The sequence below is a fragment of the Hordeum vulgare genome, chromosome 1H (genome assembly GCF_904849725.1).
Source record: "Hordeum vulgare subsp. vulgare chromosome 1H, MorexV3_pseudomolecules_assembly, whole genome shotgun sequence".
In the NCBI taxonomy this organism is placed as follows: domain Eukaryota; kingdom Viridiplantae; phylum Streptophyta; class Magnoliopsida; order Poales; family Poaceae; genus Hordeum; species Hordeum vulgare.
Genome location: NC_058518.1, coordinates 376,332,093 through 376,352,398, shown reverse-complemented (window position 1 = coordinate 376,352,398; position 20,306 = coordinate 376,332,093). Strand labels below are relative to the sequence as shown.

Below are 20,306 nucleotides of genomic sequence, written 5' to 3'. Positions count from 1 at the left end.
ATTTTTAGAGACTTCGAAAGAAAAGTGAATAAAGATTAACCCAACTCGTAGCAACTACTCCTACTAGTGCCTAGAGACCGTATCACGCGCTAAAACTACTTGGGACTAGCTAAAATCAACATTTCTAGGTCAAGAACAGGGTCACCAAGGTAGCAAGAATACGCGAAGGATAAAGCACTAGAGCAAAAACTAATTGGACCAATGGAGGAGTCACTTACCAAGGAGTAATTTCCCCAAAACGGTTCGGAGAATGGTGCTTTGAGCAAGGAGATCGAAAATCACAGCCAAATGAGCAAGAACACGGGTTTGGGCTGGGAAACAATTTTTCTGGAGGTGGAAGAAGAGGATGAGAGCTGCAATGAGTGGAGGGGGTCCCTGTGGGCCCCACAAGCTTGCTAGCCGCCACCAGGGGGGCGGCGGCTACAGGGCTTGTGGCCCACTGGTCTGGGCCCCACGCCAGCTCTCAGGCCCAGTATTTTTCAAATATTCCAGAAAAAATCATACTAAATTTTCAGGACCATCGGAGAACTTTTATTTTTGGGGTATTTTTCTCTGGGACGCTAAAACAGAAAACAGGAAAACCTAAACTAATTCTATCATTTTTCTTCTAAGCAACAGAAAATGAAAGCTTAAAACAGAGGTATGTGACTCTTTGATTCATCCATTTCATGGTCATCGAAAGAAATCCGTCAATGGGGTTGATCAAGTCCTCATGACAAAACCTTCCCGAATCGCAAGAGAGAACGGAGAATTTTCGAATAGCCACTAAGTCACCTCAATGGGGATATGTATCTCCCCAACAAGAAAATCATACTTCATCTTGACACGAGGAATAGGGCATTCAAAGCTCCCAATAAGAATCGATGAAGTTTTTTCGATAGCATTGATGCAATGTACTTGATATCGTTTCTTCGGAAAGTGCACCGTATGCTCATTACCGTTGACATGGAAAGTGACATTGCCTTTGTTGCAATCTATAACAGCCCCTGCCATGTTTAAAAAGGGTCTTCCAAGGATGACAGCCATGGCATCGTCCTCAGGAATATCCAAGATAACAAAGTTTGTTAAGATAGTGGTGTTAGCAACCACAACTGGCACATCCTCGCAAATGCCGATAGGGAAAGCAGTTGATTTGTCGGACATTTGCAGAGAAATTTCAGTGGGTGTCAACTTATCCAATTCAAGTCTACGATAAAGAGAGAGCGGCATAACACTAACACCGGCTCCAAGGTCACATAAGGCAGTTCTTACGTAGTTTCCTTTAATGGAGCAAGGTATAGTGGGCACTCCGGGATCACCAAGTTTCTTAGGAGTTCCACCTTTGAAAGTGTAATTGGCAAGCATGGTGGAGATCTCAAGATCTGGTATCTTCCGTTTATTAGTCAAGATATCTTTCATGTACTTGGCATATCGAGACATTTTGAGCATATCAATTAACCGCATCTGCAGAAAGATGAGTCTTATCATCTCAACGAAGCGCTCAAAATCCTCATCATCCTTTTTCTTGGATGACTTAGGAGGAAAGGGCATAGATCTCTGAACCCATGGCTCCCTTTCTTTACCATTCTTCCTAGCAGTGAAGTAATTCTTATCATATCTCTTAGGTTGTGGGTTATCAGAATTAACTGTAGGTTCAATCTCCACATCCTTATCATTGCTAGGTTGAGCATTATTATGAACATCACTGTCCATGTTGTCACCAGTTTCATGTTCATCGCCAGATTGTGTTTCTGCATCAGACGCAGAAATATCATTAGGTTCTTTAGGTGTGACAGTATTTGGTGAACTGGCATGTAGGTTTCTATCATCCTTCTTCTTCTTAGACTGGGTGTATCAGCATTAATTCCTTGAGAATCTTGATCACTTCTCTTAGGATGACCTTCAGGATACAAAGGTTCCTGAGTCATTTTGCCTCCTCTAGTAATGACTCTGACAGAGTTGTCATTTAATTCATTGAGCAAGTCATTCTGAGCTTTAAGTACTTGTTCTACCTGAGTAGTAATCATAGAGGCATGTTTACTCAGAAGCTTTAGATCATTGACATTTCTATCTACACAAGCACTTAAATGGCTAAGCATACGAGTACTTTGTTCCAAATGTCTGCTAACATAATCATTGAAACTCTGTTGTTTGGCAACAAAGTTGTCAAATTCATCAAAGCATAGGCTAGCAGGTTTATCAAAAGGAATATCACTCTCATCAAACCTACGCAGAGAATTCACTTCTACTACTTGTATCGGGTTATCCAGACCATGGACCTCTTTGATAGGTGGTAGATTTTTGACATCTTCAGATCTAATGCCTTTCTCTTGCATAGATTTCTTGGCTTCTTGCATATCTTCGGGACTGAGGAATAGAATACCTCTTTTCTTAGGAGTTGGCTTAGGAGGTGGTTCGGGAATAGTCCAAGCATTATCGTTGATCAAGATGTTATTCAGAAGGGTCTCAGCTTGTTCTATAGTTCGTTCCCTAAAAACACAAACGACACAACTATCTAGGTGGTCTCTAGAGGCATCGGTAGGTCTGTTATAGAAGATATCAAGTATCTCGTTCTTCTTAAGAGGGTGATAACGCAAAGCATTCTGTAGCTGGACGAGCCTCCCCCGAGCTTGTGGGAGACTCTCTTCTTGGAGTTGAGCAAAGTTGTATATTTCCTGCAAGGCAGCTTGCTTCTTATGGGCAGAGAAATATTTCTCACAGAAGTAATAGACCATATCCTGGGGACTACTCACACATCCAGGAGCAAGAGAGGTGAACCAGGCTTTAGCGTCATCCTTTAGAGAGAAAGGAAACTTCTTAAGGATGTAGTAGTGGAGGATCTTCTCCTCACTAGTGAAAAGGGTGGCTATATCGTGTAGTTTGGTAAGATGGGCTACGAACGTCTCAGACTCATAACCGTGGAAAGGATCAGATTCGACTAGAGAGATTATCTCAGGATCGACAGAGAATTCATAATCCTTATCGGTGATTAAGATAGGTGAAGTGGCAAACTTCGGGTCGTATTTCATCCTAGCTTTCAAAGATTTTTCCTTCCACTTGAGAAGTAATTTCTCAGCGTCATAGGCATCCTTACACGCAAGAAAATACTCAGCTATCTCTCCCTCCATAATGTAACCCTCAGGTATATCACGCAATTCATATCTAGGAGAGCTAGATCTAGCAGGAGCAAAAGCAGGTTCTATCTCAATAGTATCGGCAGTTTCAGAAGCATCACGAGCATTGGCAGTAACTCTAGCAATATGAGCATCAAGGAATACCCCTAGTGGCACATCAGGCAAGGTACTATCTCTAGCAGTATCAAGCATAGCATCATCAGGCAAAATAGCATCTCTAGCATCATCAGGCAAAGCAGTGTCAGGCATAGCATCCCCCTATTGAGAAGGGGCACGTTTGTTTATGAAATAATCAACATGTCTTTGACTTAGTAATTCTAGGCATTGTGCATCAAATGTACTACCTCTGTCACGGTTAAGAAGGCACAGTTAAATTTGCATGCATTTTCTTAATAGATACGGTTTAAGGCGCATTGCATTTATTCCTAGCAGCTAATTAGTAAACCATGACGGAGGGAATACAATTTTTAAGAGAGATATTTTATACCATAATAGAATATTTACGTCTGAGCGCGCTTTTAGTCAAAACGTGCATGTGCATGCTGACTAGCACTCTCTGGCAATAGCTAGACGAATGTTGTTCTCGATTGCTCAACAATTAGAAATTGTCTTGCAATAACCCACCAGCGCGTGGAATCGAGGCAGTTTTTGAGGGTAGAGTATTCAACCCAAATTTGTTGATTCGCCAATTGGAGGTGAGATGATACTCTCAAGTATTAGCAGCTGAATGTGTCAGATTCAACCACACCTGAAAGATTAATATCTGCAAGCAAAGTATCAACATCAAAGTAGCAGCAGTAGTGACAGCAGTAGCGAGTAGCAACAGTAGCAAGTAACATCAGTAACAAGTAATAGCAGCAGCAACAGTAGTAACAGCAGCAGAGCAAAACAAGTAACAACAGTAGTGGGACAAACTCGTAGGCAATGGGTCAGTGATTTCTTTGGACGATATTCATCATGCAACAGTTACAACACGGAGAGATATGTGGCTAGCTCCCGTTCGTCAATGTGATGTAGGCATGCATTCTGTGTGTCGTCATACGTGCTTAGGGAAAAGAACTTACATGACATCTATTGTCCATCCCTCCCGTGGCAGCGGGGTCAAAAAGGAAACTACGGGATATTAAGGTTCTCCTTTTAATAAAGAACCGGACCAACACATGAGCACTTGGTGAACACATGAACTCCTCAAACTATGGTCATCACCGGGAGTGGTTCCGGTTATTGACTCCGGGGTTGCCGGATCATAACACATAGTAGGTAACTACAACTTTCAAGATCAGATCTAAAACACACATATATTGGCGACAACATAATAATTTCAGATCTTAAATCATGGCACTCGGGCCCTAGTGACAAGCATTAAGCATGGCAAAGCAGTAGCAACATCAATCTCAGAACATAGTGGATACTAGGGATCAATCCCCGTCAAAACTAACTCGATTACATGATAGATCTCATCCTACTCATCACCGCCCAGCGAGCCTACGAATAGATTACTCACGAACGACGAAGAGCTTCAAGGAATTGGAGAGGGAAGAAGGTTGATTATGACGATGGCGACGATTTCCCCTCTCCGGAGCCCAAAACGGACTCCAGATCTGCCCTCCAGATGAAGAACAGGATGTGGCGGCGCCTCCGTATCGCAAACGTGACGAAATCTTCTCTCTTGATTTTTTCTGGGACGAAAGTGAATTTATAGAGCTGGAATTGGGGGCGGCAGAGCCACGTGGGCCCCACAAGCTTGCTAGCCGCCACCATGAGGGTGGCGGCTACAATGCTTGTGGCTCACTGGCCCATCCCCTTCGGTGGATCTTTGCGCAGGTATTTTTCATATTATCCAGAAATATTCTCCGTAAATTTTCGGGACGTTTTGAGAACTTTCATTTCTGCACAAAAACAACACCAAGGCAATTGTGCTGAAGACAACATTAGTCCAGGTTAGTTCCATTCAAATCATGCAAATTAGAGTCCAAAACAAGGGCAAAAGAGTTTGGAAAAGTAGATACGATGGAGACGTATCACATGCTTACTAAGAGCATCTCCAACAGTGGCCGTAAAAAACGCGCGCGCGGTAAACACGACTTTTAGCGCGGGGGACGAAATCGCGCGCTCCAACGGACGCGGCAAAAAAGCGCGCGCGGTAAACTTTTGCGCGCGCCAGAAAGCGGGTGGTCGCGCGTCAGATTTGGCGCACCACTTTCAGCGCGCTATAAAATGTCGCGCCCATCACGCGGCTGCCCACAACCACGCGCCTCTCCCTCACCGCTTCTCCCCTCTTTCCCCTGCCTCTCCCTCGCTACTTCTCGCCTCTTCCTCTGCCTCTCCCTCATCGCTCCCTCGCCGCTCCCTCTGCCACCATGCCGCCGCGCCGTTGTGCATCCTCGACCTACCGCGGCGTCCGCGAGTGCCCCTCCGGCACCTACTACGTCGAGATCCGGTCCAGTGACGTTCGCATCGGCCTCGGCACGTTCGCGACCGCGCACAAAGCCGCCCGCGCGTACGATGCGGCGGCGTGGCGATTAGGAAGGCCTCGCGGGAAGATGAACTTCCATGACGTCTACACGCGCGAGCAGGCGCAGAACCTCGCTCCTCCCCCTCGTCTGATCATGGAGCAAGATCGTGAAGAGCACCGTCGGCAGCAGCGTCGGCTCCTCGTCGCCGAGGAGGACGAGCGAGCACTAGTGGAAAACGGGCCTTTGGCCGGGACCATTTAGTCCCGGCCTGCCTCTGGGCCGGGACTAAAGGCCCGGCCACGTCGCTCCAATTCTCAATGCCTCCCTCGAGGCTTTAGTCCCGGCCCGTAAGGAGCCTTTAGTCCCGGTTCGTGTCCCAAACCGGGACTAAAGGGCTATGCGGCGGGCAGTGGTGGTGGCAACCGTTCGTATCCCCCTTTAGTCCCGGTTGGTGGCTCAACCCGGGACTAAAGGACTAACACGTGGCCTGCCGTAGTGGTGGTAACCGTTGGTATACCTCTTTAGTCCCCGGTTGGTGGCTCAACCCGGGACTAAAGACCCAAACGGTTCGCATCCCGCGTCGTTTTGGGCGATGAAAAGCACGAACCGAAGCACAGTCGCCATTTCTCTGTTTCTTCTTCTCTCTCGCTCTCCCTCTCTGTTCTTCTCCTCTCTTCTTCCCTTCTATTCTTCCACCATGCCAAGTCACTTTCTTAAGGTGCTCGCACATGGCACGACCAAGCTCGATGTCGTGTACACGAACGAGAGCAGGGAGGTGCCGTTTTTTCTTGAACAGTTGAAGGAAAAATGGTTTGACGACGCAATGGAGCATGAGAAGTTCTTGGGGCTTGATCTGGAGTACACGGCCGATCAACGCGGTGTTGCCGTCATCCAACTATGCTTCGCACACCATGTCTTGATCTTCCAATGGGCGAGGTAAGTTTTGAGGCTTTCTTTGATCCAAGATAATGACATTGTAAGTTTATTTGTTTCAATCATAGTTGGTTCCCTTCAAATAGTTGTAGTGAAACAATTTTGATTAGTTGAAGGGGAACACAATCTAATTGGAATAGTGTTCCATAATCTGAAAAATCGTATTAGAATCAACTAGTGTTTAATATGTTCCATTGGAATCATAGTTGGTTCCCTTCAAATAGTTGTAGTGAAACAATTTTGATTAGTTGAAGGGGAACACAATCTGATCGGAATAGTGTTCCATAATCTGAAAAATCGTATTAGAATCAACTAGTGTTTAATATGTTCCATTGGAATCATAGTTGGTTCGCTTCAAATAGTTGTAGTGAAACAATTTTGATTAGTTGAAGGGAACACAATCTGATTGGAATAGTGTTCCACAATCTGAAAAATCTGATTGGTTCAATATGTTCCATTGAAATCATAGTTGTAGTGATACAATTTTATGCGGTGTTCTTTGATCCAAGGTTATGAAAATTGCATATAGCTAGTGATCTCTCTAGGTTCCATTGGATAGCAATATGATATGTCATAGTCATGAAAATTGCATATAGCTAGTGATCTCTCTAGGTTCCATTGGATAGCTATAGTGATCTCTCTAGGTTCCATTGCATATGTTCTATTTGAATCCTAAAGATAATTTTCTCTTTAGTTGTAGTGAACAATGTTTCCTTATTGCAGCAGTATGTAACATTTGTTCCATTTTAATTTGTTTCTATTGCAGGAGTGACAAGCATTGTCCAGAACTCATGGACTTCCTTCGTAGCGGCATCACTTTTGCTATCGTTGACATAAGGAACGGCAAGCTGAAGATGAGGCACAGATTCGGTATTGAGATACCAGCTGGTTGCCTCGTTGATCTCCAAACGGTATTCAGGCTTCGACATGACAGGACTTCGATGGCTCATATGGCAGTTGCCTTGATCGATGAGGAATATGGTGATATGAAGACCAGTTTCCCAAAGTCTCAGCACAAACTTTGGGAGAAGGCCCCACTTGATCCTATCAACATTGAGTATGCAGCAAAAGATGCATACGTTTCATACGAGTTGTACCGCAAGATTCGAGTCGTCAACTATGGCCAGCGTCACCTCGAGGGAGGTGGACATTCTGATTCAGACGATTCAGACAAGTAGTGTTCTGAACGTCGAACACTTGTATATATATCTATGGTTGCTATTATTACATACTGTTTGGACTAGTATCATGTACTGCTTGGACCAATTTATATATGTCTAGTTTCTGTTTGTGCCATTATAGTTTCGAAATTTGAATGGTTTAGCCCTTTCTAATTTCATTTGCTACTTTTGAATGGTTTAGCCCTTTCTAACTTCATGGTATCATGCATTTCGACCACATATATATACAAAAAGTCTTCAGTTCAAATAAGTTCAAAAAATGAAATCCCTTTGGTAACAGATCTATTTTTGATTAAAACAGTCATTTAAAAATGAAAGACCATTAGTCCCACGTGGCGTGCAGCGGAACCACGTGGCGTGCCACGGAACCACTTTTTTGTGGGGGTCGCTTTTCCTTCTTCTCCTTGTGCTAGATATTTGTTATGCATTAGGGAAAGAAGGAATAGCGACCATCATCGACGGTCAAAAAATAAGTAAATGCACGAACAATACCAAATGAAGTCAGAAATTGTTGAAATTTTGTGATGTGCCTTAGAATGGTGCATTTTGAACACACAAAAAGTATGGAGTTCAAATAAGTTCAAAAAAATGAAATCCCTTTATAAGAGATGAGTTCTCGTTCGAAACCCTGATACTTCGAGAGAGATTGTCCGTTTTGTACACGAAGTGCATCTAGTTTTTGTCGTAGCCCTCTCAACTTTTTAACACATGCTATGTGGGTGAAATGATGATAGCATGCCAACTTTCAACATTTTCAGAGTTCATTTGTAGTGCTTTTCAATTTCAGGGTCAACTAGCTCAAAAAAAAATAAGTAAATGCACGAAGAATACCAAATGAAGTCAGAAATTGTTGAAATATTATGATGTGCCTTAGAATGGTGCATTTTGAACACAAAAAAAGTATGGAGTTCAAATAAGTTCAAAAAAATGAAATCCCTTTGTAAGAGATGACTTCTCGTTCGAAACCCTCATACTTCGAGAGAGATTGTCCGTTTTGTACACAAAGTGCATCCAGTTTTTATCGTAGCCCTCTCAACTTTTTAACACATGCTATGTGGGTGAAATTAGGATAGCATGCCAACTTTCAACATTTTCAGAGTTCATTTGTAGTGCTTTTCAATTTCAGGGTCAACTAGCTCAAAAAAAAAAGTAAATGCACGAAGAATACCAAATGAAGTCAGAAATTGTTGAAATTTTGTGATGTGCCTTTGAATGGTGCATTTTGAACAAACAAAAAGTATGGAGTTCAAATAAGTTCAAAAAAATGAAATCCCTTTGTAAGAGATGAGTTCTCGTTCGAAACCCTCATACTTCGAGAGAGATTGTCCGTTTTGTACACGAAATGCATCCAGTTTTTGTCGTAGCCCTCTCAACTTTTTAAAACATGCTATGTGGGTGAAATGATGATAGCATGCCAACTTTCAACATTTTCAGAGTTCATTTGTAGTGCTTTTCAATTTCAGGGTCAACTAGCTCAAAAAAAAGTAAATGCACGAAGAATACCAAATGAAGTGAGAAATTGTTGAAATTTTGTGATGTGCCTTAGAATGGTGCATTTTGAACACATAAAAAGTATGGAGTTCAAATAAGTTCAAAAAAAATTAAATCCCTTTGTAAGAGATGAGTTCTCGGTCGAAACCCTAATACTTTGAGAGAGATTGTCCGTTTTGTACACGAAGTGCATCCAGTTTTTGTCGTAGCCCTCTCAACTTTTTAACACATGCTATGTGGGTGAAATGATGATAGCATGCCAACTTTCAACATTTTCAGAGTTCATTTGTAGTGCTTTTCAATTTCAGGGTCAACTAGCTCAAAAAAAATAAGTAAGCCTCCTTTAGTTTTTCAGGGTTAACTTCTCAAATATGCAAAAAGAATTTTTAATAAACATAGTTTTTAATTGAAAATAACAAAATAGATAATAGTTTGGATAGTCAAAATAATTACTTTTGAAAATAGAAAATAGTTTTGCATTATTTATTCAATTTCAAACACTTTTCATTATCATAGTTTTGTCAAATTCTCAAATATGCAAAAAGAATTTTTAATAAACATAGTTTTTAATTGAAAATAACAAAATAGATAATAGTTTGGATAGTCAAACTAATTACTTTTGAAAATAGAAAATAGTTTTGCATTATTTATTTAATTTCAAACACTTTTCATTATCATAGTTTTGTCAAATTCTCAAATATGCAAGAAGAATTTTTAATAAACATAGTTTATAATTGAAAATAACAAAATAGATAATAGTTTGGATAGTCAAAATTATTAATTATGAAAATAGAAAAAAAATTGAAACTATATTCCAAATCATAGACAAAATTCAATCTAAATTCTCATTTGAATTTAGATTGAATTTTCTCTACAATTTTGAATATAGTTTCAATTTTCAGTGAGTTTAGGCCCGTAAGCGTGCTTTAGAGAGGAGCTCGATGGAGAAGCTGCGACGGGGCTTATAAACAAGTGTTAGTCCTCCTCGCTAGGCGAGGTGGGACTAAACTTATCGTGCAGCCGAGGAGGGGCTTTAGTCCCGGGTGGAGCCACGCCCCGGGACTACAGACCCCCTTTAGTCCCGGTTGGAGCCACGCCCCGGGACTAAAGACCCCCTTTTCGGCACGCGAGGAGGCGGGTAACAAGGGGCTTTAGTCCCGGGCCGTGGCTCCACCCGGGACTAAAGGGGGTCTTTAGTCCCGGTTCGAGCCACACACCGGGACTAAAGATCCACCTATATAAGCGGGACTTCGAAAAATTCCAACCCAAATCGTCCATTTCTCTTCTTCTTCCTCTCGTTCTCCTGCCCGGCGCGGCACAGTGACGAACTCGACGACGCCGTCAGGCTGCCCGACGTCCTGCTCGCCGCCGCCTGCCGTCCTCCTCGCCGTCGCCTTCGTCCTCCTCGCCACCGACGTCTTCCTTGCCGCGCGCCGCGCCGTCCTCCTCGCCGCCGACGTCTTCCTCGCCGCGCGCCGCGCCGTCCTCCTCGCCACGCGCCGTCGACACCTCCGGCTGGTAAGCCCCCCGCCCCTCCTCCCCAACACTCCGGCCAGTAGAAGAAAAAGGAGAAGAAAAGAAGAAAAAAGAGAAGAAAAGGAGAAGAAAAGAAGAGGAGGAGAGGAGAAGAAGAGGAAAAATAGAAGAAGAGGAGAAGTAGAAGAAGAGAATAAGAAGAGGAGGAGAAGAAAAGAAGAAAAAGGGAAGGAGAAGAAAAGAAGAAAAAGGAGAAGAAAATAAGAAAAATGAGAAGAAAAGAAGAAAAAGGAGAAGAAAAGAAGAAAAAGGAGAAGAAAAGAAGAAAAAGGGAAGAAAGGAAGAAAAAGGAGAAGAAAGGAACAAAAAGGAGAAGAAAAGAAGAAAAAGAAAAAGATTTTTTTGTCATTTAATTCCTATTGTTATTAGGTTTGTGCTAGATTATTAGGGTTAGTAATATTTAGAATTAGGTTAGGGTTACAAGAAGAACAAATATGAACAAAAATAAGAAAATCAGATTAGTAAAAATGAAAATAAGAAGAGGAGGAGAAGAAAAGAAGAAAAAGGAGAATAAGAAGAGGAGGAGAGGAGAAGAAGAGGAAAAATAGAAGAAGAGGAGAAGTAGAAGAAGAGAAAATAATTAGAAGAGGAGGAGAGGAGAAGTAGAAGAAGAGAAGAGGAGATGTACTACAAGAAGAGGAGAAGTAGAAGTAGAAGAAGAAGTAGAAGAAGAGGAGAAATAGAAGAAGAGGAAAAATTAGTTTAGGGTTACAAGAAGAAGAAATATATTTTTTTTGTCATTTAATTTTGCTATTGTATAGTGTATATGCTTAAGTGTTAATAGTGTTTCTTAGATTATTGCTTAATTTTGCTATTGTATATGCTTAAGTGTTAATAGTTTAATTTTGCTATTGTATATGCTTAAGTGTTAATAGTTTATTTTTAGCAAGAAAATTAATAGAACTAGTTTATTTTTTTAGTTCATTTTACGATGCCTATCCCGCATCCTCGTCGTCGACTCGGCGGAGGACACCTGCTTGATCAGAGGGGCCCTGTCCGGGACTGGGCTCCGCCCGGCTGGTATTGGGAGGTGCTACCTTCCGGGGGGCGTAGGTTGGTGAGGAGCCAGCCTGTCGTTGACCCGATCCTTGTTTGGTGGTGGTCGCGTGGGCCAGTGAGGGTGCCGAGGCTTCCGGACACCGCGGAGGTGGTACGTCATCGTGTCAGCGAGGAGGATGAGCACGTCCGTCGCTACATGGTTGCGTTGGAGGGCGGGTTCGAGCATACCTGGCAGGTTCTTCGGGGATCTCACTGGAGCTATGATCCTGTGATGGTTCCTTCTCTTTGGGTGTCCACCGCCCGCGCCGATACCCGTCGGGCGCTATGGTTCTAGATGTATCAGTGATGCTATATGTATGATAGTATTCGAGGAGTATTAGTGATAATATTCGACGATGTACGGACAAAAGAGATGATGTATTAGCTTATAATTGAATGCATGCTAATTTGAATACTACTTTATTTTACGATTTGGTTTTGCTTATTGAATGCTCAAATTGGAAAAGTACTCCTACTTTGAATACTATGCAGAAATCTAGGAGTCCCGGGTGGAGCCACGACCCGGGACTAAAGTTGTTTTGGAACGAAGTTCCTGATAGAATAATTCTTTTTTGGTACAAAGGTTAAGAGAATCTGTTTTTTGCAGAACTATGGATCCACATATCAGGAACCTCGAAGAGGAAGAACTTCTCGAAGATATAATCAAAGACGGCCCCGACGTTGAACCAGCTGAATCTCCGTCGTCATATCTAAACCACGGCGTTGGAATGGAGGTCGAGCGACCCGAAGATGAAGCCGATGGGGCAGGAGATAGGTCCAATGAGAGAGAAGGTGATAGCTCCACTGATGGAGAAGTCGGTGAAGAAATAATAAAGTCCGGCGAGGTATACATATGAAGTTCGACAATCACTTGTAATATGTGAAAAATATTGGAGATGGCTCTATATTGTATACATATACATTCATTTGACGAATGTTTCTCCCTCTTAGGCCTCCACATCGAGCAAAACTACGAAACGAGGCCCGACTAGAAAGTTGGATGCACGGACGCATTACACCTTTGAGGTGATATTTCCTACGGGCAAACCCAAGCTTCCTAAGAATGCTGCTGACACATTCAAGAAGCAATGCGGAGTTCTCATTAGGGATCACGTCCCGATCAGCGTTCGGGAGTGGAACAAGCGCAAAGGGGCAGCCGATAGTGACTATGTCGCCGAAAGGTACAAAGATAATCTTTGGAATGATCTCATGTCACATTTCAACCTGCCAGAATGTGAGAATGAAGACGCCGCAGACAAACTGAGGGCCAAAGTCAAGCAGTGGACTCTGAAGAAGATGGTCGAACTGTTTCGTAGCTGGAAGAAGAAGCTATGGAAAAACTATCTGAAGACAAAGAAAGTGCCAGTATTCGAGGGGTATCTAGCCAAGCAGGCGAATCACTAAAAGGCATTTCAAGAGTTCAAGGAGTCAGAAGATGCCCAGGCATTATCAGAAAAGAACAAGATAAATGCCGACAAGAATAAATATCACCACAAGCTGGGGCCAGGGGGCTATGAGACTGCCATCCCAAAGTGGGATAAGAAAGAGCAAGATCTGATAGATAAAGGCATCGTACCTGAACCACTCCGTGATGAGTGGGAATTGAGAGCAAGAAATTGGTTCCTTGCGCATGGTGGGTCGTACGACAAAAAAAAGGGGACCTCATCTGCAATGACGGTCTTAGGATACCCAGGGAGAATTGGAAAAGGATAGTGAAAGAAATTAAGGAGGGAAAAAGAAAGTTCACTGCAGATAGAGATAAAGATTTGCTCACACTGGTCCTCGGCAATGACGAACATGGAGGACGAACGCGAGGCTTCGGTCCTTCTTACCCGTGGTGGCTTGGGTTTGCCAGAGACCAAGACACTTACAGAAGCCGAGAGAGAGCAAAGAAGCGGCAGCAGGATGAGGAGAATGACAAGTTCAACCAGTTGCTTGCCAGGATTAACGAGCAACAGAAGCAGATTGATGAGCTTAGAGGAGTACCACGCCAGGAAGATCCTGCACTTGATATTACCGGCGCCCCATCTAAGCGGAAAAGCAGCGTGGCTGAATCTGAGGCCCCGCCCGACGATGCACGAAGAATGATAGAGGGCGGTCCCGGCTACCCCGTGGATGGAATCAAGGAGTCAACATCATGTGAACTCCATCAGAAATTCAAGAACATATCCATGAAGGTGGCCGTCGGACAAGCTTTACCTTCTGGCCCTGATGCACGCTGGCATGGCCGTGAGATTCCAACTGGCTTTGCTAAAGTCGGGGTGGATGAAATCATGACGGGGTTTAATGATATGGAGCTCGACATAGCTGGACCCGAAGATGAGAGGACACTCGGAGAAGTACTGGGTGGAGTCATCCTATGGGACAAGAACTACATCAAGCTTCCAGGCTCGGCCCCAAGGACAACACCGCCTCCAAGTCGTCGCAGGTCACCTACACCTCCATTACCTCCAAGCCCTCCACATGACGTCGGCCAGCACAACACGAGTCCATCTCGATCACCGCCGCCGGACTTGGGTCGTCCGTCTCCGCCGCCGCCCGCACAGGATACTAAGCGGAAGCATGCCACCAAGAACGCTCCGCCGATGTTTCCTAAGCGACGGAGCCCCCCAAAGCGCAAACGGTCGCCCCTCCCAAAGGTACCTCATGCTAATCTTCCTATCAGACCTTATGATCGTACCCCCGAGGAAAACGCCAGGATAGCAAAGGAACAACATGATGCGCAGATGAAAAAGAAGGAACCCGAGCCCCGCCCGGAATACACCGAGAAGCAAATAGCATGGGCAAAAGACATCATAACCCTTCCATCACAGTATGACTTACACTATAAGCCTGATGACTATACACGCACATTGCAGAAGGAAGTGAAAAAGAGCAGCTCACGTGCAAGTGCAAGTGGGAGCAAATCAAGTTCAACTACAAGCAAGAAAAAATCAGACGTTCCTCAGCTTGGACAACAGGCCAAACAGTCGATCCCACCCCTCAAGGTGTTAACCGAGAATGTTCCCCCTCCGGTGCAGGGGCAAGCTTTTGAAAGAGCAAAGGAGTTGGCGGCTGAATGTGGTATCTCGGTTGAAGATTTGCTGGCTTCCCAAGACGACAGGATACCCAAGGCTGTGGTAGCCCCTAAGCCATAGTTTGTCATGGGAGAGCCTTTGGTCAGCAAAGATGATCTCCCAACAAATATGTGTTACTTGCATAAATGGTACTTAAGTGAATCAAAGAATGGGAGAACGATGATCGTGCTGAGTGTCCCACGGGAGTACTATGGCCGCCCCGAAGAAATCCATATCGACTTTGATGAACTCTTCCAGATGTACAATGGCGACGCCCTCGACAAATCGCTTATGAGTTGCTATTGTGTGTAAGTTTTTCAATTCGTTGTCTACATATAACTTGTTTAGTTATTTCAATTCATTGTCTATATATAACTTGTACTCTATTATGCAGAATGAATATTCTAGATTGTAAAAGTAAGAGCATCCTGAATATTGGGTTTATTGACCCAGATAAAATACATATAGCGACGCTAACTGATAAACCCAAGGAGACGGAGGAAAACCTTCTAAGGTTTCTAATAGATCAAAAATTTTGTGACCACATACTGTTTCCATACAACTTCAGGTGAGGGTCTTTACTATGTTGTGTCCATTCACTTATAAGTGTAATTGATAAGTTACTGACACACACACATATATATATATATACATGTGCAGCTTCCATTGGATTCTGTTGGACATTCAAATTGATAAGGGAAGAGTTGATGCCTTCGACCCATTATCGAGACCCTTGGAACAGTTCCAAAGCCTGCAGGACATGCTCCAAGGGTAATTTTAATCATTCTTGCGCTCTATCGGTCTCTTTCTATGATTTTCTGATATATCAGTTAATAAAAAACTTAGCAAATCATTATCCTTGTCGGGCAGGGTTTGGAAGCGGTTCAAGTGCGTGACTCCCGGTAACTTTCCTGAGAAGCTGACCTTTAGAGCGGCTCAGGTAAGTAGTAGTATGATATACTTCTATTAATTTTCAATAAATTTATGATGCTCGATTATTATTTTGATTATATATATTCTATTCTCGTAAAGTGTGACCAGCAGCCACAGGGAACGCATCTATGCGGATACTATGTTTGCGAGACCATTCGCACGTTTACCTCTGAGCTCAAGGATCACAGATTCAACGTAAGCAATGAACATTCACACCTCTATTTTTACCCGTCATTCTTTGTTATCATGATTGATATTCATATTCATCTCCTCTTCTTATATAGCACACGGCCATGAGGACGAAGGTCCTACCAGAGCAACGCGCGATTGCTGTTGCAGAGGAGCTTGCGGGATTTCTGAGGACGGAAGCTATAGATGACAAAGGACGATTTAGTGTAACTAGGGGCCATTACTGATGTTCGTCCATGTAATCGAATAGACGGGCTCTAGTCCCGATAATTCAGATCTCCATATAATTGTATATATATGCTCGCTTGTAAGATAAGTTAATCTTATATATATATGCATAATTATTTTTATTTAAATTATATGAAAACTAATTCCCGAACACCAAACGAGGCATCACGTTAATCTCCCGAGCACCTAAACCCTAAAACCCTAAAACCCAAAAATAATTCCATTCAAAAAAAACCCAAAAACCAGCAAAATCTGAAAATCTTTAGTCCCGGTCCGTGTAACGAACCGGGACTAAAGGGCCTGCCCCTGGGGCGCTACGAGGCGCCCACGTGGAGCACCTTTAGTCCCGGATTGTAACAGGGCCGGGACTAAAGGTTAGGCCTTTAGTCCCGCCCCTTTAGTCCCGGTTGGTGAACCGGGACTAAAGCCCCTTACGGGCCGGGGCTAAAGGCCCCGTCCCCACTAGTGGAGCCATGGCGGAGTGGCGCCGACGCCACCCGGAGGACGTCGCCGCCGAGAACGCCTACTGGGCGGTGATGACGGCAAGGTGTCGCGCGGAGCGGCAGGACAGGCGTCGGCGCAAGTTACTCGCCATATCGCAGTGCGGAGCCGTTCAAAGCGGTTTGCCGTCCATCTTCACTTCCGACGATGAACGTTGGGAGGATGCATTTCTATCTACCTCGGACAGCACCCACAGTGACGACTCAGAGTAGTTTTATCTATATATGCTAGTTTTATTATCTATGTGTTGAACTAGTTTTATTATCTATATGTAATATATTATCTATATTATCTATGTTTTATTATCTATATGTAATATATTATCTATATGTTTTATCTATACGACAACAATGAACTATATGCGTGTTGGACAAGATTTAGGTGTTATATTTGCAGCGGCTGCTGGAGCGCCGCACGCACGTTAACTATGTTGCGACCGCTTGAGCCGGCACTCGTCGGCGACTAAAAAAACTAACCGCGCACTGTAAATCAGTTTTTTGACGCCGGTCGAAGCGCGTCCGTTGAAGATGCTCTAATGGTAGAAAAACCAATCTCGACGGGATACCCCATTCTTTAGAAAAAAAAAAGGAAAAACAAACACACCCACGTGTAGAAATAAACTCTATGTACAACATGACCGGAATATGTATACCTTGCCAAAATACATTATGCATACGCCACCAAATACACACAAAAACAAGTCAAAAACACACCAGAGAGGCGAGAACAAGAAGGGCAAGTAGCATGCATCGATCAGTGGCCAACGATCATGGCCTCCTCATCGGCGAGCTCAATGCCGGCATCAGCCAAGCGCTTCTCCTTGTACACGTAGCCCCTTGCCGCCATCGTGAAAAAGACGATATTGATTGCGCTCATGACGGCGAGCAGCCAGTAGAAGTAGTCGAGCCTCCCCTGGTCGAGGTTGTCGGCGAGCCATCCGCCGCTGCCCCGCGGCCCGTGCCCGGTGACCTTGTGCACAATGGTAACTGTGACCGTGCTGAAGAAAAAGCCGAGCGCGCATGTGCTGAGGAATAGCCCCGTGCTCATGGTCTTCATCCCCTTTGGGCACTCTCGCAGGAAGAAGTCGAGCTGGCCCATGTACGTGAACGCCTCGCCGGCTCCGACGAGCAAGAACTGCGGCATGAGCAGGAACACCGTGAGGGTGATCCCGTGAGTGGACGACGTGAGGCGGTGTCGCTCGACGATCGCCGCGGCGGCCATGCCGACGATGGACAGGAAGAGGCCGACGAAGACGCGCTGGAGCGGGGAGAGGCCGTGTGGGTTGCCCGTGATGCGGCGGGCCACGGGCGCGATGAGGCGGTCATAGAGGGGCACGGTGAGGAGGATGGAACCGATGAGGAAGACGGTGAGGGAGCCCGCCGGGATGAGGAATCCGGAGCCTCCGATGCCGCGGTCCATGAGGGAGGCCTGCTCGACGGCGAAGGTGGTCATCTGCGCGTGGATGGTCCAGAACATGATGGTGGTCGCCCAGATGGGCAGCATGCGCACCACCTGCTTCACCTCCTCCACGTCCGTCCGCGTGCACAGCGTCCACTTGCTCGCCTCTGCCGGCGATGCCGCCTCGGCCCGGTCGATGATGGCCGCATGGTCTAGGAATCTGCATATAGGTACATGACAAGCCATCCCATTAGTTTCTTTCATCACTAAACTGAATACCAACTGGACATAAGTACAAATTTGTTTGAGGTTCAAATTTGACTAGTATTAGCTGCAAACTTGCAACCAATGCCAATGGCTATGCATAATGTCGCTCTACATATCATGTTCGTGCCATGGTGACAGCCAACATATCGTAGCAGAGTTCGTGCTGGTCCACGCAAGAATATGACTAGTAGACATGCGAATGTTGTCGTGGACTAGATGATGAGCTCCCCGGATATTATAATGGGGAGGTGGACGACGTGTTTCTCTGCTGTTTAGTTTGTCAGTGTTGATGGGAGACTTCCGAGTGATTCATAAAGTACTTACCGGCATTCCTTGCTGTGTGGCAGCTTCTGCTTGCCCTTGAGGTCCTCACCGGCGGCCGCCGCATCGTCGACGTCGTAGAGCATGCTCGGGTCGGACGGAAGCGGCAAGGCGCGCTTGCTCCACGCCGCGGTCGTCACGGCGGCGACCTGTGTCAGCGGACTCCCGACAAGCTTCTTGAACCGGTACATCTTGGTGCCGCACAGGAACACGCCGAGCCCGGCGAGGATGCCGACGGCGCAGATGCCGTATCCCCAGCGGCGGCCGATGTTGTCCTGCACGTAGACCAGCACGGTGACGGCGAGCAGCGCGCCGATGCTGACGAAGAAGTAGAACCAGTTGAAGAAGCGCATCATCTTCTTGCGCTCGCCGTCGTCGGACTCGTCGAACTGGTCCGACCCGAACCCGGACACGCTCGACTTGAGCCCGCCAGTCCCCAGCGCCGTCATGTACAGCCCCAGGTACAGCACCCCGAGCTGCGTCCCGTTCGCCGGAACGCACTCAGGGCTCTGCCCCGTCACGTCCCCGCACGCCGCCGGCCGCAGCCCCGGCGCAACCGTCGAGATCGTCAGTACCATCACACCCTGCATCGATCGAAACACGCAAGTTAGTACGTACATATGTATAGCTGCTAGGCGTGCAACTGTCGCTGATGGGGCAATGGACGTACGGTGGCTTGGACGGCGGAGAAGACGGCGATGGTGAGGTAGCGGCCGAGGTAGGTGTCGGCGACGAAGCCGCCGAGGAGGCAGAGCATGAACGAGGTGCCGATGAAGTTGGTGACGGTGTTGGCGGCTGCGGCGCTGCCGAGGTGCATGGTGCCGGTCATGTACGGCACCAGGTTCACAGCGATGCCCAGCGTCGTCATCCGCTCGAACAGCTCCGCGCCCAGGATCATGGCGGCGCATCCCCAGCCGCCGGTGGTGGAGCGGGCCGCGGGACGACCCTTGCTGTCCCAGGCGTCCGTGAGGATGCCCTTGCCCTCCGCGACGATCTCCGGCAGCACCGAGCCCATCGTCACCAAGCTAGGGCTACCCCCTCTCTCTCTCTCTTGCGCGCGCTTGCCGGAATGGGGCAGTATCAAGCGAGCACGAGCAGCCGGGACAGGTGGTGTGCGTTCAGAGACGAGTAGCTATGCTCGAGCTCGAAGGGAAGGTGGTGGTGGTGGCTGTGGTGCTCCTCAGGCGTGCCATTTTATAGCCGAACGGTGGTGGATCTTTGCATCGGGATTCGGGTTGCCCGGGATCGGAGAGATCCTCCTCCCCCCCTTTGGTTGATGAGCTAGGTGGTGGTCAGTCTCCATCCCTTAATCTATTGTAAACAAATGCATTATGTGGGGGAATCCAGTATCTCCTCCCCGAGTTACTTCCGTCCTGCTCTACCAAAGCGCCTCCGATTTCCACCTGTTGTTTGACTGGCTTGTCTATCAAATTTAGTGGAGGATAAAAAGTGCACGTAATTTCACTCACGTCCGGCCATTTAAGGTTGATATTTGTGACGAACAATTGGGCATTGGTTGAACTGTTTGTCAAAATCGGCTACTGTACAATGTGATCAAAAGTTATCGTGTCTAGCTAAGGTCAATTTTTTGTATGGACCCATCCAGCTCTCTAGCTAGTCTCAGCTACAGATATCTACCTTTTCCCCAAGGATCTCAGCTACCCA

At 45.8% G+C, this 20,306-nt stretch overlaps 1 protein-coding gene across 1 annotated transcript; it reads right to left on the bottom strand.

Moving 5' to 3' along the window:
• Positions 1 to 17,242: 17,242 nt before the first annotated feature.
• On the bottom strand, positions 17,243 to 19,803 carry LOC123411502 (protein NRT1/ PTR FAMILY 6.3-like). The gene is made up of 3 exons (XM_045104464.1): positions 19,312 to 19,803; positions 18,645 to 19,225; positions 17,243 to 18,273 (listed from the first exon to the last, which is right to left on the bottom strand). Exons 1-3 carry the CDS (start codon positions 19,654 to 19,656, stop codon positions 17,409 to 17,411), a joined length of 1,791 nt encoding a protein of 596 aa, XP_044960399.1. The 5' UTR covers positions 19,657 to 19,803; the 3' UTR covers positions 17,243 to 17,408.
• Positions 19,804 to 20,306: the final 503 nt, after the last annotated feature.